The following is an 18,639-nucleotide window of genomic DNA, read 5'->3' on the forward strand; positions in this document are numbered from 1 at the left end:
TGGGTAAGTCACTTCACTTCAATCAGTCAATCGTATTTATTGAGTGCTTACTGTGTGCAGAGCACTGTACTAAGTGCTTGGGAAGTCCAAGTTGGCAACATATAGAGACAGTCCCTACCCAACAGTGGGCTCACAGTCTAAAAGGGGGAGACAGAGAACAAAACCAAACATAATAGAAAGCCGACTCTGGTGGGACTCGAACCCACAACCTTTGCCTTCCACACGCTAGAAGTTCAATGCGCTATCCATTGCGCCACAGAGCCACTGTCACTCTGGGCCTCGGTTCCCTCATCTGGAAAATGGGGGTGAAGACTGTGAGCTCCATGTGGGGCGGGTCTGTGTGCAGCCCAATTGTCTTGTTATCTACCCCAGCAATTAGTACAGTGCCTGGCATATAGTAAGCGCTTAACAAATACCATTATTATAGTACCCACCTCCCGGCCTGGGCATCCCCGAAAGTAGGACGGGCAGGGCCCGCCTCCTCCCAACAACCCCGCTCTCCTCCCGGCCGAGTCCAGAGGCGAGAGGCCGAGCGGCACGGCCCGACAGCCCTGGCCTAGTGGATGTATATGTATATATGTTTGTACGTATTTATTACTCTATTTATTTATTTTATCTGTACATGTTTATTCTGTTGATTTCATTTGGTTAATATGTTCTGTTTTATTCTCTGTCCCCCCCTTCTAGACTGTGAGCCCACTGTTGGGTAGGGCACTGGACTAAGCGCTTGGGAAATCCACGGTGGCAACATCTAGAGATGGTCCCTACCCAACAGCGGGCTCACAGGCTAGAAGGGGGAGACAGACAACAAAACAAAATGTATTAACAAAATAAAATAAATAGAATAAACATGCACAAATAGAGCAGAGGGCGGTGGGGTTCATTCATTCATTCAATCGTATTTCTTGAGCGCTTACTGTGTGCAGAGCACTGGACTAAGCGCTTGGGAAGTCCAAGTTGGCAACATCTAGAGACGGTCCCTACCCAACAGTGGGCTCACAGTCTAAAAGTGGGAGAGAGAGAACAAAACAAAACGTATCAACAAAATAAAATAAATAGAATAAACATGCACAAATAGAGGAGAGGGTGGTGGGGTTCATTCATTCATTCATTCAATCGCATTTCTTGAGCGCTTACTGTGTGCAGAGCACTGGACTAAGCGCTTGGGAAGTCCAAGTTGGCAGCATCTAGAGACGGTCCCTACCCAACAGCGGGCTCACAGTCTAGAAGGGGGAGACAGACAACAAAACAAAATGTATCAACAAAATAAAATAAATAGAATAAACATGTACAAATAAAATGAATAAATAAATAGAGTAATAATCAAATAAATAAATGGAATAATAATAAGGGGTCTCGACTGGGGGTCCCCGGCCGTCCTGTCCGGTTGGGGGGAAGGACGGGAGGGATGGAGGTGAGCTCGGGGGCTTCCCGAGAGCCTGCGTTGCCCGCCCTGGGGGGGCTGATGTCTGGGGCAGGCAAACCGACTTGCCGGGAGAGGCTCACGGGGCATCCGTCTCCCCTTTCTATCAATCAATCAATCAATCAATCAATCATATTTATTGAGTGCTTACTGTGTGCAGAGCACTGGACTAAGCGCTTGGGAAGTCCAAGTTGGCAACATATAGAGGCAGTCCCTACCCAACAGCGGGCTCACAGTCTAGAAGGGGGAGAAAGACAACAAAACAAAACGTATCAACAAAATAAAATAAATAGAATAAACATGTACAAATAAAATGAATAAATAAATAGAGTAATAATCAAATAAATAAATGGAATAATAATAAGGGGTCTCGACTGGGGGTCCCCGGCCGTCCTGTCCGGTTGGGGGGAAGGACGGGAGGGATGGAGGTGAGCTCGGGGGCTTCCCGAGAGCCTGCGTTGCCCGCCCTGGGGGGGCTGATGTCTGGGGCAGGCAAACCGACTTGCCGGGAGAGGCTCACGGGGCATCCGTCTCCCCTTTCTATCAATCAATCAATCAATCAATCAATCGTATTTATTGAGTGCTTACTGTGTGCAGAGCACTGGACTAAGCGCTTGGGAAGTCCAAGTTGGCAACATATAGAGGCAGTCCCTACCCAACAGCGGGCTCACAGTCTAGAAGGGGGAGAAAGACAACAAAACCAAACATACTAACAAAATACAATAAATAGAATAGATATGTACAAGTAAAATAAATAAATAAATAGAGTAATAAATCTGTACAAACATATATACATATATACAGGTGCTGTGGGGAAGGGAAAGAGGTAAGATGGGGGGATGGAGAGGAGGGAGAGGGGGAAAGGAAGGAAGGGGCTGAGTGTGGGAAGGCCTCCTGGAGGAGGTGAGCTCTCAGTAGGGCCTTGAAGGGAGGAAGAGAGTGAGCTTGGCGCATGGGCAGAGGGATTGGGGGCATTCCGGGCCCGGGGGAGAACGGGGGCCGGGGGTCGACGGCGAGACGGGCAAGATCGAGGCCTAACGGTGAGGAGATAAGCGGCGGAGGAGCGGAGGGTGCGGGCTGGGCTGGAGAAGGACAGAAGGGAGGGGAGGTAGGAGGGGGCCAGGGGATGGATGGATGGACAGCCTTCTAGCCTGTGATCCCACTGTCAGGTAGGGACCGTCCCTATATGTTGCCAACTTGGACTTCCCAAGCGCTTAGTACAGTGCTGTACACACAGTAAGCCCTCAATAAGTACGATTGAATGAATGAACTAATGTGGCCTAGTGGTTAGAGCCCGGGCCTGGGCGTCACAAGGACCTGGGTTCTCTTCCCGGCTCTGCCATGTGTCTGCTCTGTGACCTGGGGCAAGTCACTTTACTTCTCTGTACCTCAGTTACCTCATCTGTAAAACGGGGATTAAGATGGCGAGCCCCAAGTGGGACGAGGGACTGAGTCCAACCTGATTAACTTGTAACTACCCCAGTGCTTAGACCAGTACTTGGGACCTAGTAAACGCTTACCAAGTAGCGTGGTTCAGTGGAAAGAGCCTGGGCTTTGGAGTCCGAGGTCATGGGTTCAAATCCTGGCTCCACCAATTGCCAGCTGTGTGACTTTGGGCAAGTCACTTCACTTCTCTGGGCCTCAGTGACCTCATCTGGAAAATGGGGATGAAGACTGTGAGCCCCCCGTGGGACAACCTGATCACCTTGTAGCCTCCCCAGCGCTTAGAACAGTGGTTTGCACATAGTAAGCGCTTAATAAATGCCATTATGATTATGATTATTATTATTATTATTATTAGGGACTGTTATTATTACTAGAGAAGCAGCGTGGCTCAGTGGAAAGAGTACGGGCTTTGGAGTCAGAGGTCATGGGTTCGAATCCCGGCTCCACCAATTGCCAGCTGTGTGACTTTGGGCAAGTCACTTCACTTCTCTGGGCCTGAGTGACCTCATCTGGAAAATGGGGATGAAGACTGTGAGCCCCCCGTGGGACAACCTGATCACCTTGTAACCTCCCCAACGCTTAGAACAGTGATTTGCACATAGTAAGCGCTTAATCAATGCTATCATTATTATTATTGCAGATACGAGATCCTGACTCCCAATGCAATTCCGAAAGGCTTTATGGACGGCAAGCAGGCCTGTGAGCGCATGGTGGGTCTTCCTTTCCCCCGGCCCCCCCGCCGTTTCCCGGACCACCTGACCCCGTCGCCCCCGCCCCGAGCACCCGGACCCACCCAAACCCGGCTCGTCTCTTTTAGATCCGGGCCCTGGAGCTGGACCCCAACCTGTACCGGATCGGACAGAGTAAGATCTTCTTCAGAGCCGGAGTCCTGGCCCACCTGGAGGAGGAGAGGGATCTCAAGATCACGGACATCATCATCTTCTTCCAGGCCGTGTGCCGCGGGTACCTGGCCCGAAAGTAAGTGGGGATTGGGGGGGCCAGGGGGGTGGGGTGGGGGGCGGTCCCCGGCCAAAGCCCAGACCAACCCCATCGGACCCGAGCAACCGGCGGAAAATTTGGGATGAGACAAGTGGTGAAAACACCCTCCCCACGCCGCAGGGGCGAGAAGGGTCCCCGTTGTCCGTCCTGGGATGCTGGGGGAAAGTCTGGGGTGGAGAGGGGGGACCCGGGGTGGGTGGGATGGTCCGTCCTGGGACCCTCGGGAAGAGTCAAGGGGGTGGGTTGGTCCATGCTGGGTCACTGGGGGAAAGGCGGGGGGAGCTGGGGGAGTCAGGGGGGTGGGATGGCCTGTACAGGGACCCTCGGGGAGAGTCAAGGGGGTGGGTTGGTCCATGCTGGGTCACTGGGGAAAAGGCAGGGGGAGTCAGGGGGGTGGGGTGTCTGTCCTGGGACCCTGGGGGAGAGTCAAGGGGGTGGGTTGGTCCATGCTGGGTCACTGAGGGAAAGTCGGGTGGAGTGGGGGGAGTTAGGGGGGTGGGATGGTCTGTCCTGGGACCCTGGGTGAGAGTCAAGGGGGTGGGTTGGTCCATGCTGGGTCACTGGGGGAAAGTCAGGTGGAGCGGGGGTACCCGGGGGGGTGGGATGGTCCGTCCTGGGACCCTGGGGGAGAGTCAAGGGGCTGGGTTGGTCCATGCTCGGTCACTGGGGGAAAGTTGGGGGGAGTCAGGGGGTGGGATGGCTGTCCTGGGATCCTGGGGGAAAGTCAAGGGGGTGGGTTGGTCCATGCTGGGTCACTGGGGGAAAGGCGGGGGGAGTCAGGGGGGTAGGATGGTCTGTTCTGGGACCCTGGGGGAGAGTCAAGGGGGTGGTTGGTCCATGCTGGGTCACTGGGGGAAAGTCAGGGGGAGCGGGGGTTACCCGGGGGGGTGGGATGGTCCGTCCTGGGACCCTGGGGGAGAGTCAAGGGGCTGGGTTGGTCCATGCTGGGTCACTGGGGGAAAGTCAGGGGGAGTGGGGGGACCCGTGGGGTGGGATGGTCCGTCCTGGGACCCTGGGGGAGAGTCAAGGGGGTGGGTTGGTCCATACTGGGTCACTGGGGGAAAGGCGGGTGGAGCTGGGGGAGTCAGGGGGGTGGGATGGCTGTCCTGGGACCCTGGGGGAGAGTCAAGGGGGTGGGTTGGTCCATGCTGGGTCACTGGGGGTCACATGTCTGCTCTGTGACCTGGGGCCAGTCCCTTGACTTCTCCAGGCCTCAGTGACCTCAGCTGTAAAATGGGGATTAAGACTGTGAGCCCCACGTGGGACAACTTGATCACCTTGGATCCCCCCCAAGTGCTTAGAACAGTGCTTTGCACATAGTAAGCGCTTAACAAATGCCATCATCATCATCATTGTACATATTTATTACTCTATTTATTTATTTTACTTGTACATATCTATTCTATTTATTTTATTTTGTTAGTATGTTTGGTTTTGTTCTCTCTCTCCCCCTTTTAGACTGTGAGCCCACTGTTGGGTAGGGACGGTCTCTAGATGTTGCCAACTTGGACTTCCCAAGCGCTTAGTCCAGTGCTCTGCACACAGTAAGCACTCAATAAATACGATTGATGATGATGATGATTGGTGATGATGAATGAATGAATGAATGAATGGCGACGGTCCCTACCCAACAGCGGGCTCTCTCCTACGGAGGGGACTCGGCGGCCACTGAAGGGACTTAAAGAAGGGTTTTCCCGGACCACTTGGCTAACGGGCCTCCCGCCTTTCCGTCCTCAGGGCCTTCGCCAAGAAGCAGCAGCAGCTGAGCGCCCTGAAAGTGCTGCAGCGGAACTGCGCGGCCTACCTCAAGCTGCGCCACTGGCAGTGGTGGCGGGTTTTCACCAAGGTGAGCCGCCGGGGCCGCGCCTTCCGCACCCGGCGTCGGAGGGGGCCGGGGGGGAGGCCGCCCCGGCCGCCCCGGGCCCCTCCGAGCCGCCCGCCGCCTCTCCCCCTCGCAGGTGAAGCCTCTCCTCCAGGTGACGCGGCAGGAGGAGGAGCTCCAGGCCAAGGACGAGGAGCTGCTGAAGGTGAAGGAGAAGCAGACCAAGGTGGAGGGAGAACTCGAGGAGATGGAGAGGAAGCACCAGCAGGTCGGTGGGCAGGCGCGGCATCGCCCATTCGTTCGTTCAGTCATACCTACGGCGCGCTCACGGTGTGCTGAGCGCTGGACTAAGTCCAAGTCGGCAGCAGAGAGAGGCGGTCTAGACCGTGAGCCCGTTGTGGACTTGGGCTTCCCGAGCGCTTGGCACGGTGCCCTGCACCCAGCGGGCGCTCAATAAGTACGATTGAATGACTGAAAGAATCAATCAATCAATCAATCGTATTTATTGAGCGCTTACTATGTGCAGAGCACTGTACTGAGCGCTTGGGAAGTACAAATTGGCAACACGTAGAGACAGTCCCTACCCACCAGTGGGCTCACAGTCTGAAAGGGGGAGACGGAAAACAGAACCAGACATACCAACAAAATAAAATAAATAGGATAGAAATGTACAAGTAAAATAAGTAAATAAATAAATAGAGTAATAAATACGTACAACCATATATACATATATACAGGTGCTGTGGAGAAGGGAAGGAGGTAAGATGGGGGGATGGAGAGGGGGACGAGGGGGAGAGGAAGGAAGGGGCTCAGTCTGGGAAGGCCTCCTGGAGGAGGTGAGCTCTCAGCAGGGCCTTGAAGGGAGGAAGAGAGCTAGCTTGGCGGAGGGGCAGAGGTGGGGGCATTCCAGGCCCGGGGGAGGACGTGGGCCGGGGGTCGACGGCGGGACGGGCGAGAACGAGGTATGGTGAGGAGATTAGCGGCGGAGGAGCGGAGGGTGCGGGCTGGGCTGGAGAAGGACAGAAGGGAGGGGAGGGAGGAGGGGGCGAGGCGATGGAGAGCCTTGAAGCCCAGGGTGAGGAGTTTCTGCCTGATGCGCAGATTGATTGGTAGCCACTGGAGATTTTTGAGGAAAAATCTTTTGAGGAGAAAGAACCACTACCTAATACAGTTCAGAGGCACGTAATTATTACTTAACCTTTTTTCAGGGGTTACTTGTGGTGCCTGGGGAGCCCGAAACCACTGATGCTTTTTTAGACTGTGAGCCCACTGTTGGGTAGGGACTGTCTCTATATGTTGCCAGTTTGTACTTCCCAAGCGCTTAGCACAGTGCTCTGCGCAGAGTAAGCGCTCAGTAAGTACGATTGATGATGATGATGATGCTTTGAAATTCTTTTCATTCCATTGGTTCTAATGAGAGGTTGTATTAGTAGGTAGGGACTGTATATGTTGCCAATTTGTACTTCCCAAGCGCTTAGTACAGTGCTCTGCACATAGTAAGCGCTCAATAAATACGATTGATGATGATGATAGGATTATTTACTCTATTACTTATTACTCTATTTTACTTGCACATATTTACTATTCTATTTATTTTATTTTTGTTAAATTGTTTTGTTTTGTTGGCCATCTCCCCCTTCTAGACGGTGAGCCCGCTGTTGGGTAGGGACCGTCTCTAGATGTTGCCAGTTTGGACTTCCCAAGCGCTTGGTAATAATAATGATGGCATTTGTTAAGCGCTTACTATGTGCAGAGCACTGTTCTAAGCGCTGGGGGGGAATACAAGGTGATCAAGTTGCCCCAGGTGGGGCTCACAATCAATCCCCATTTTACAGATGAGGTAACTGAGGCTCAGAGAAGTTAAGTGACTTGCCCAAGGTACAGTGCTCTGCACACAGTGAGCGCTCAATAAATACGATTGAATGAATGAATGAATGACCCAACAGTGGGCTCACAGTCTAGATTCATTCAGTCGTATTTATTGAGCGCTTACTGTGTGCAGAGCGCTGGACTAAGTCCAAGTTGGCAACATAGAGAGGCGGTCCCGACCCAACAGCGGGCTCACAGCCTAGGTTCGTTCAGTCGTATTTATTGAGCGCTCACTGTGTGCAGAGCGCTGGACTAAGCGCTGGGGAAGTGCACGTTGGCTATCAGTCGTATTTATTGAGCGTTCAGTCGTATTTATTGAGCGCTCACTGTGTGCAGAGCGCTGGACTAAGCGCTTGGGAAGTCCAAGTTGGCAACATAGAGAGACGGTCCCTTCCCAACAGTGGGCTCACAGTCTAGGTTCGTTTAGTCGTATTTATTGAGCGCTCACTGTGTGCAGAGCGCTGGACTAAGCGCTTGGGAAGTCCAAGTTGGCAACATAGAGAGACGGTCCCTTCCCAACAGTGGGCTCACAGTCTAGGTTCGTTTAGTCGTATTTATTGAGCGCTCACTGTGTGCAGAGCGCTGGACTAAGCGCTTGGGAAGTCCAAGTTGGCAACATAGAGAGACGGTCCCGACCCAACAGCGGGCTCACAGTCTAGGTTCGTTCAGTCATATTTATTGAGCGCTCACTGTGTGCAGAGCACTGGACTAAGCACTGGGGAAGTGCACGTTGGCTATCACGAGTGTGGCATCAGCCGTCAGTCACTGGTGTCAGTCACTAGACATCCCAGTTCCGCCAACTGTCTGCTGTGTGACCTTGGGCAAGTCACTTAACTTCTCTGAGCCTCAGTTCCCTCATCTGTAAAATGGGGATTAAGACTGTGAGCCCGCCGTGGGACAAGCTGATCACCTTGTATCCCCCCCAGCGCTTAGAACGGTTCTTTGCACATAGTAAGCGCGTAACAAATGCCATTATTACATTACGTCACTTCTCTGAGCCTCAGTTCCCTCATCTGGAAAATGGGGATTAAGACTGTGAGCCCCACGTGGGACAACCTTGATTACCCTGTATCCCCCCAGTGCTTAGAACAGTGCTTGGCACATAGTAAGCGCTTAACAAATACCAACATCATTATTATTATTATTCTCTGGGCCTCAGTTCCCTCATCTGTAAAATGAGGATTAAGACTGTGAGCCCCCCCGTGGGGCAACCTGATCACCCCGTAACCTCCCCAGCGCTTAGAACAGTGCTTGGTACATAGTAAACGCTTAACAAATACCATCATTATTTATTTAGTGTGGCACCAGTTGTTTGTCACAATCACTGGTATGGTGGCAGCTGTCAATCAGCCAATCACTCATATCTACTGAGCGCCTCCCGGGTGCAGAGCACTGAGCGAAGCATTTGGGAGAGTCGGCCGAAGCGAGACGCCCATCCCCGCCCTCCAGGAGCTTACGGTCTAGTAAGCTAGAAGCAGCGTGGCTCAGTGGAAAGAGCCCGGGCTTTGGAGTCAGAGGTCATGGGTTCGAATCCCAACTCCGCCACATGTCTGCTGTGTGACCTTGGGCAAGTCACTTCACTTCTCTGAGCCTCAGTCACCTCATCTGCAAAATGGGGGTTAAGACTGTGAGCCCCACGTGGGAAAACTTGATCACCTTGTATCCCTCCCCAGCGCTTAGAACAGTGCTCCGCACATAGTAAGCGCTTAACAAATGCCATCATTATTATAGTGGAAAGAGCCCGGGCTTGGGAGTCGGAGGCCGTGGGTTCGAATCCCGGCTCGGCCGCTTGTCAGCTGGGTGACTTTGGGCAGGTCACTTCACTTCTCTGGGCCTCAGTTCCCTCATCTGGAAAATGGGGATGAAGACCGTGAGCCCCACGTGGGACAACCCGATCACCTTATAACCTCCCCAGCACTTAGAACAGTAGTTTTCATATAGTAAGCGCTTAACAAATACCAACATCATTATTATTATTCTCTGGGCCTCAGTTCCCTCATCTGGAAAATGGGGATGAAGACTGTGAGCCCCACGTGGGACAACCCGATCACCTTGTAACCTCCCCAGCGCTTCGAACACTGCTTTTCATATCGTAAGCGCTTAACAAATACCAACATCATTATTATTATTATTCTCTGGGCCTCAGTTCCCTCATCTGGAAAATGGGGATGAAGACTGTGAGCCCCACGTGGGACAACCTGATCCCCTTGTATCCCCTCTAGCGCTTCGAACAGTGCTGATCGCAGCCCTGTCCCCAGGCTGCTGGGCGGCCTGGGGCAAATTAGCGTTCTGGGCCTCAGTTTCCCCGTCTGTAAAAAGGGAGTAAGACTCCCGCCCTCCCTCCTCCAGAGACCCTGCGAGCACATGGTTCAGGGACTGTGTCCCATTTGGCGGTCAAGTCACCTCCCCAGTTTTCCACCTGCCTCCTCAACCTGGGAGACGGTTCCAGCGTCTCCCCCTCCCCGCCCCGGGGGATCTGGAGGATCCCGGCCCCCTTCCGGGGTCCCGCCAGATGCCCCCGGGATCCGGAAACGGGCCCGACAGCCTCCCTCTGCCCTCAGCTCCTGGAAGAGAAGAACATCCTGGCGGAACAGTTGCAAGCGGAGACGGAGCTGTTCGCCGAAGCCGAGGAGATGCGAGCCCGTCTGGCCGCCAAGAAGCAGGAGCTGGAAGAGATCCTGCACGACCTGGAGTCCAGGGTGGAGGAGGAGGAGGAGCGGAACCAGGTCCTCCAGAACGACAAGAGGAAGATGCAGGGACACATCCAGGTTTGTCGGCGGGAAGGGATCTCCAAAGGATGGGAAAAGGGGGCCGGCCGAGAAGTGTTGGATTGGCGTGACCGGAGGTGGGGGCGGATTGGGGCGCGGCGGGGTGGGTTTCGCGGGGCTTTGAGGACACGTCACGGGAGCGGATGCGTTCCCCTGAGAGAGTGGAGACGGGAAAAGTCCCGTGCGGGACGGATTTGCGTATGGCTCGGCTCCCTTCCGAGCGCCCACGCGGTGCGTCACACGACATAGCCGGCATCTCAATAAATACCATTGAATGAATGAGTAAAATGGGGATTAAGACTGTGACCCCCCCCTTGGGACAACCTGATGGTAGGGGACTGTCTCTATATGTTGCCATTTTGTACTTCCCAAGCGCTTAGTACAGTGCTTTGTACACAGTAAGCACTCAATAAATACCATTGAATGAATGAATGAATCCCAGTTGGAGCCGGGCACCTTCTCCATCATCCAAGGGACCGGGCAGGGCATGATGGAGAAGGAGCCTAGCCAGGTCAAGTCCGTTGCGCCTGCTCTGGGCTGAGCGCCGGATGACGGGCTTCCCTCCGAGTTGAGTATTCCTAGAGAAAATCAGAACGGGGGTCATTCGTTCATTCATTCAATCGTATTTATTGAGCGCTTACTGTGTGCAGAGCACTGGACTAAGCACTTGGGAAGTCCAAGTTGGCAACATCTAGAGACGGTCCCTACCCAACAGCGGGCTCACAGTCTAGAAAGGGGAGACAGAGAACAAAACATATTAACAAAGTAAAATAATTAGAATAATTATGTACAAGTAAAATAGAGTAATAAATCCGTATAAACATATCAATCAATCAGTCGTATTTATTGAGCGCTTACTGTGTGCAGAGCACTGGACTAAGCGCTTGGGAAGTCCAAGTTGGCAACATCTAGAGACGGTCCCTACCCAACAGCGGGCTCACAGTCTGGAAAGGGGAGACAGAGAACAAAACATATTAACAAAATAAAATAATTAGAATAAATATGTGCAAATAAAATAGAGTAATAAATCCGTACAAACATATCAATCAATCAGTCGTATTTATTGAGCGCTTACTGTGTGCAGAGCACTGGACTAAGCGCTTGGGAAGTCCAAGTTGGCAACATAGAGAGACGGTCCCTACCCAACAGTGGGCTCACAGTCTAGAAGGGGGAGACAGAGAACAAAACATATTAACAAAATAAAATAATTAGAATAAATATGTACAAATAAAATAGAGTAATACATCTGTACAAACATATCAATCAATCAATCGTATTTGAGCACTTACTGTGTGCAGAGCACTGTACTAAGAGCTTGGGAAGTCCAAGTTGGCAACATATAGAGACGGTCCCTACCCAACAGCGGACTCACAGTCTAGAAGGGGGAGACAGAGAACAAAACATATTAACAAAATAAAATAATTAGAATAAAAATGTATAAATAAAATAGAGTAATAAATCCGTACAAACATATCAATCAATCAGTCGTATTTATTGAGTGCTTACTGTGTGCAGAGCACTGGACTAAGCGCTTGGGAAGTCCAAGTCGGCAACATATAGATACGGTCCCTACCCAACAGCGGGCTCACGGCCTAGAAGGGGGAGACGGAGAACAAAACCAAACATACTAACAAAATAAAATAAATAGAATAGATATGGACAAGTAAAATAAATAGAGTAATAAATCCGTACAAACATATATACATATGTACAGGTGCTGTGGGGAAGGGAAGGAGGTAAGGCGGGGGCGATGGGGAGGAGGTCGTGCGACTAGGTCAGCGTTGGATTTTCCGGTGGGGAAACGATCCCGTGCACGGGCCACGGGGAGGAGGAGATGAGGGAGCGATCCAAGGGGCTTCTTCCATCCCCCGCCGCCCCCCAGGACCTGGAAGAACAGCTGGATGAAGAAGAGGGGGTGAGGCAGAAGCTACAGTTGGAGAAGGTGACCGCCGAGGCCAAGATGAAGAAGATGGAGGAGGAGATCCTCCTGCTGGAGGACCAGAATTCGAAATTTGTCAAAGTAAGCCACCGCCGGGCTCCGCGTTCGGGGAACCGTCGTTCCCGAGGTCTCCGGTTTTCCCGATGGGCTTCCCGGGCCGGCTGGGCGGCGGGGGGCCTCATTTCTGGGGAGCATCCCATCACCCGACGCTTGCCGGCCCGGAGGCGTGGGGGACCGAAGACCACCGTGATTCCCATCCAGCGCAGCGGGGGGTCTGGTCGTGGAGAAGCAGCGTGGCTCAGTGGAAAGAGCCCGGGCTTTGGAGTCCGAGGTCACGGGTTCAAATCCCGGCTCCGCCACTTGTCAGCTGGGTGACTTTGGATGAGTCACTTCACTTCTCTGGGCCTCAGTGCCCTCATCTGGAAAATGGGGATGAAGACTGGGAGCCCCCTGAGGGACAGCTTGATCACCTTGTAACCTCCCCAGCGCTTAGAACAGTGCTTGGCACATAGCGCTTAATAAGCGCCATTATCATTATTAGAGCTGAGCAGCGTGGCTCAGTGGGAAGAGCCCTCCACCACCCGCGCGGCGTCTGGGGTGGGTGGGAGGGCGTCTCGAAGCGGGGCCGTGGGACGCAGGCGTTGCCCGCGCCTCGGTTCCTAGAGCCGAGCAGCGTGGCTCAGTGGGAAGAGCCCGGGCTTTGGAGTCAGAGAGGTCATGGGTTCAAATCCCGGCTCCGCCACTTGTCAGCTGGGTGACTTTGGACGAGTCACTTCACTTCTCTGGGCCTCAGTGCCCTCATCTGTAAAATGGGGATGAAGACTGTGAGCCCCCCGTGGGGCAACCTGATCACCTTGTAACCTCCCCAGCGCTTAGAACAGTGCTTGGCACATAGTAAGCGCTTTATAAGTGCCATCATCATCATCATTATTATTATCCGGGGCGCACGGAGGACACCGCGTCGGCCCAACTCTCCCCCCTTCCCGGTCCGAAGATGTCTCCTTCCGTTTTCAGGAAAAGAAACTAATGGAAGACCGCATTTCTGAGTGTTCCTCCCAGCTGGCCGAAGAGGAGGAGAAATCCAAAAATCTGGCCAAACTCCGGAATAAACAGGAGGTGATGATCACGGACTTGGAAGGTAGGTGGGTGTCTGGAGTGGGGGGGACGCCCCTCCGACGGGTTTCCCCGGAGACGGGAGAAATAAGTACAGCGTTTGTCCAACGTGGGCCAAGCGCCGTGTGAGAAGCAGCATGACTCAGTGGAAAGAGCCCGGGCTTTGGAGTCAGAGGTCACGGGTTCAAATCCCGGCTCCACCAACTGTCAGCTGGGTGACTTTGGGCAAGTCACATCACTTCCCTGGGCCTCAGTGACCTCATCTGGAAAATGGGGATTAAAACTGTGAGCGCCCCTTGGGACAACCTGATCACCTTGTAACCTTCCCAGCGCTTAGAACAGTGCTTTGCACATAGTAAGTGGTTAATAAATGCCGTCGTTGTTATTATCGAAGCAGCGCGGCCTTGGGCAAGTCACCTCACTTCTCTGGGCCTCAGTTCCCTCATCTGGAAAATGGACTTTAAGACTGTGAGCCTCATGTGGGATAGGGACTGCATCCGACCCTCGTATCTACCAGAGTGCTTAAAATAATAATAATGACATTTCTTAAGCGCTCACTATGTGCCAAGCACTGTTCTAAGCGCTGGAGTAGATACAAGGTGATCAGGTTGTCCCATGTGGGGCTCACGCTTTTAATCCCCATTTTCCAGACGAGGGAACTGAGGCCCAGAGAAGTGAAGCGACTTGCCCAAAGTCACACAGTTGACGAGTGGCAGAGCTGGGATTAGAACCCGTGACCTCTGGCTCCCAAGCCCGGGCTCTTTCCACTGAGCCACGCTGCTTCTTAAAATAGTGCTTGGCACATAGTAAGCGCCTATCCGATACCATTAAAAAGAAACAAAGGTACAAGTTAATTAGCCCATCAGTGGTGTTTGAGTGCTGACCACGTGCAGAGCGCTGTACTAAACGCGTGGGAGAGTCCAACAGACTGGGTGGACATAATAATAATAATAATAATAATGGCATTTATTAAGCGCTTACTAGGTGCAAAGCACTGTTCTAAGCGCTGTTTCCTGCCCAGAGTTGAGTTTGCAGTCTTAACGAGGTGATTGGATACTGTCCCTTGGTCTACAGGGGGCTTACAGTCTAAGGGGGGAGAGCAGGTATGGAATCTGCAATTTGCATCATCACCAATCGTATTTATTGAGCACTTACTGTGTGCAGAGCACTGTACTAAGCGCTTGGGAAGTACAAGTTGGCAACATATAGAGGCAGTCCGTACCCAACAGTGGGCTCACAGTCTAAGTTACCAGTTACAGTTGAGGAAATCGAGGCCCAGAAAAGTGAAGTGACGTGACGTGCTCAGCGTCACGTGGCGTCACACAACAAGCAGTAGTAATAATGATTAGGGTATAAGAATTAGGGTAATAATAAAAATAGTAGTAATAATAATTAGGGTAATTGTTAAAACATTTACGAGGTTGTCAACTAGGCAGTAGGCTAGGTATGAGTTGATTAGGTTGGACCCAGTCCCGCTCCCAAAGTAATAATAATAATAATGATGGCATTTATTAAGCGCGTACTATGTGCCAAGCACTGTTCTAAGCGCTGGGGAGGTTACAAGGTGATCGGGTTGTCCCATGAGGGGCTCACAGTCTTCATCCCCATTTTCCAGATGAGGTCACTGAGGCCCAGAGAAGTGAAGTAATAATAATAATGATGGCATTTGTTAAGCACTTACTATGTGCAAAGCACTGTTCTAAGCGCTGGGGAGGTTACAAGGTGATCAGGTTGTCCCACGGGGGGCTCACAGTCTTCATCCCCATTTTCCAGATGAGGTCACTGAGGCCCAGAGAAGGGAAGTAATAATGATAATGATAATAATAATGATGGCATTTATTAAGCGCTTACTATGTGCCAAGCACTGTTCTAAGCACTGGGGAGGTTACAAGGTGATCAGGTTGTCCCACGGGGGGCTCACAATCTTCATCCCCATTTTCCAGATGAGGTCACGAGAAGTGAAGTAATAATAATAATGATGGCATTTATTAAGCGTTTACTATGTGCAAAGCACTGTTCTAAGTGCTGGGGAGGTTACAGGGTGATCAGGTTGTCCCACGGGGGGCTCACAGTCTTAATCCCCATTTTCCAGATGAGGTCACCGAGGCCCAGAGGAGTGAAGTAATAATAATAATGATGGCGTTTATTAAGCACTTACTATATGCAAAGCACTGTTCTAAGCGCTGGGGAGGTTACAAGGTGATCAGTTCCCTCATCTGGAAAATGGGGATGAAGACTGTGAGCCCCCCGTGGGACAACCTGATCACCTTGTATCCCCCTCCAGCGTTTAGAACAGTGCTTTGCACATAGGAAGCGCTTAACAAATGCCATCATTATTATTATTATTATTATTATTATTATTATTACTACTAAGCGCTGGGGTGGGTGTAGTGCTTGGCGCATAGTAAGTGCATAACAAATGCCATTATTATTATTATTATTATTATTATTATTATTATTATTATTATTATTATTATTATTATTATATTACAAGCAGATCGGGTTGGACACAGCCCCTTTCCCAGGTGGGGCTCACAGTCTTAATCCCCATTTGACAGATGATGAGGGAACCGAGGCCCGGACAAGTGAAATGACTTGTCCAAGGTCACGCAGTGAATTCCCAACAGTCCCTCTCACCCAGAGCAGCGCCCGCCTCCTGTCCTCCCTCCCGCCGACTCCACCGCCCGCGCGGCGTCTGGGGTGGGTGGGAGGGCGTCTCGAAGCGGGGCCGCGGTACCCAGGCATTGCCCGCGCCTCGGTTCCTAGAGCCGAGCAGCGTGGCTCAGTGGAAAGAGCCCGGGCTTCGGAGTCCGAGGTCATGGGTTCAAATCCCGGCTCCGCCACTTGTCAGCTGGGTGACTTTGGACGAATTACTTCACTTCTCTGGGCCTCAGTTCCCTCATCTGGAAAATGGGGATTAAGACTGTGAGCCCCCTGAGGGACAACTTGATCACCTTGTAACCTCCCTAGCACTTAGAACAGTGCTTTGCACAGAGTAAGTGCTTAATAAATGCCATCATTATTATTATTATAGCTGAGCAGCGTGGCTCAGTGGAAAGAGCCCGGGATTTGGAATCAGAAGTCATGGGTTCAAATCCCGGCTCCACCACTTTCATTCATTCATTCAATCATATTTATTGAGCACTTACTGTGTGCAGAGCACTGTACTAAGCGCTTGGAAAGTACAAGTTGGCAACATATAGAGACGGTCCCTACCCAACAGTGGGCTCACAGGCTAGAAGGGGGAGACAAGGCGGGGGGAAGGGGGAGACTTGTCAGCTGTGTGACTTTGGACAAGTCATTTCACTTCTCTGGGCCTCAGTGACCTCATCTGGAAAATGGGGATTAAGATTGTGAGCCCCCCATGGGACAACCTGATCACCGTATAACCTCCCCAGCGCTTAGAACAGTGCTTTGCACATAGTAAGTGCTTAACAAGTGCCGTTATTATTATTAGAGCCGAGCAGTGTGGCTCAGTGGAAAACCGGGCTTTGGAGTCAGAGGTCATGGGTTCGAATCCCAGCTCTGCCACTTGTCAGCTGGGTGACTTTGGACGAGTCACTTCACTTCTCTGGGCCTCAGTGACCTCATCGGGAAAATGGGGATGAAGACTGTGAGCCCCCTGTGGGACAACCTCATCACCTTGTAACCCCTGCCCATTCATTCATTCAGTCATATTTATTGAGCGCTTACTGTGTGCAGAGCACTGTACTAAGCGCTTGGGAAGTCCAAGTTGGCAACATCTAGAGACGTTCTCTACCCAACAGTGGGCTCACAGTCTAGAAGGGGGAGACAGACGACAAAACAAAACATGTTAACAAAATAAAATAAATAGATAAATAATATGTACAAGTAAAATAAATAGAGTAATAAATATGTACAAATATCTATACATATATACAGGTGTTGTGGGGAGGGGAAGGAGGTAAGGCTTGGGGACAGGGAGGAGGGGGAGAGGAATCAATCAATCAATCAGTCACATTTATTGAGCGCTTACTGTGTGCAGAGCACTGTACCAAGCTCCTGGGAAGCACAAGTTGGCAACATAGAGAGACGGTCCCTATCCACTTAGAACAGTGCTTTAATCAATCAATCAATCGTATTTATTGAGCGCTTACAGTGTGCAGAGCACTGTACTAAGCGCTTGGGAAGTCCAAGTTGGCAACATATAGAGACAGTCCCTACCCAACAGTGGGCTCACAGTCTAAAAGGGGGAGACAGAGAACAAAACCAAACATACTAACAAAATAAAATAAATAGAATAGATATGTACAGGTAAAATAAATAAATAAATAAATAAATAAATAGAGTAATAAATATGTACAAGCATGTATACATATATACAGGTGCTGTGGGGAAGGGAAGGAGTTAAGATGGGGGGATGGAGAGGGGGGCGAGGGGATAATAATGGCATTTGTTAAGCGCTTACTATGTGCAGAGCACTGTTCTAAGCGCTGGTGGGGATACAAGGTGATCAAGTTGTCCCACGTGGGCCTCACAGTCTTAATCCCCGTTTTACAGATGAGGTAACTGAGGCTCAGAGAAGTTAAGTGACTTGCCCAAGGTCACACAGCAGACATGTGACGGAGCCGGGATTCGAACCCATGACCTCTGACTCCAAAGCCCGGGCTCTTTCCACTGAGCCACGCTGCTTCCACGCTGCTTTACAGTCACTTCACTTCTCTGGGCCTCAGTTCCCCCATCTGTAAAATGGGGATGAAGACCGCGGGCCCCCTGTTGGGTAGGGACCGTCTCTAGATGTTGCCAACTTGGCTTCGTCCAGTGCCCTGCACTCCGTAAGCGCTCAATAAATACGATTGAATGAACTTGTAACCTCCCCAGCGCTTAGGACAGTGCTGTGCACGTAGTAAGCGCGTAATAAACGCCGCTGTTGTTGTTCTAGAGCGCCTGAAGAAGGAAGAGAAGACGCGCCAGGAGCTGGAGAAGGCCAAGAGGAAGCTGGACGGCGAGACCACGGACCTCCAGGACCAGATCGCCGAGCTGCAGGCCCAGCTGGAGGAACTCAAGGTCCAGCTGGCCAAGAAGGAAGAGGAGCTGCAGGCGGCGCTGGCCAGGTGGGGGGCCGCCCCCGGGGACACCATCCCCGCCGTTCGGTCGCATTTACTGAGCGCTTCCTGTGTGCCAAGCACTGTCCCGAGCGCTCGGGAGAGGACACATTCCCCGCCCGCCCCGAGCTGACAGTCTACGGATCAATGATATTCAAGCCAATTGTATTTATTGAGCACTTACGGTGTGCGAA

General features: G+C 51.8%; 1 protein-coding gene across 4 annotated transcripts in view; it reads left to right on the forward strand.

The window, feature by feature from the left end:
- The window catches only part of MYH10 (myosin heavy chain 10), a 190,592-nt gene that overhangs the window by 127,479 nt on the left and 44,474 nt on the right, over positions 1-18,639 (forward strand). For all 4 annotated transcript variants that reach the window (XM_038749864.1, XM_038749866.1, XM_038749865.1 and 1 more), the window contains 8 exons: positions 3,510-3,579; positions 3,687-3,847; positions 5,606-5,714; positions 5,827-5,958; positions 10,121-10,327; positions 12,210-12,347; positions 13,281-13,404; positions 18,283-18,454. In XM_038749864.1, coding sequence (XP_038605792.1) covers positions 3,510-3,579; positions 3,687-3,847; positions 5,606-5,714; positions 5,827-5,958; positions 10,121-10,327; positions 12,210-12,347; positions 13,281-13,404; positions 18,283-18,454 — 1,113 coding nt within the window. The remainder of the gene's footprint in view (positions 1-3,509; positions 3,580-3,686; positions 3,848-5,605; positions 5,715-5,826; positions 5,959-10,120; positions 10,328-12,209; positions 12,348-13,280; positions 13,405-18,282; positions 18,455-18,639) is intronic.

This window comes from Tachyglossus aculeatus, chromosome 8, assembly GCF_015852505.1.
Source record: "Tachyglossus aculeatus isolate mTacAcu1 chromosome 8, mTacAcu1.pri, whole genome shotgun sequence".
NCBI lineage: Eukaryota > Metazoa > Chordata > Mammalia > Monotremata > Tachyglossidae > Tachyglossus > Tachyglossus aculeatus.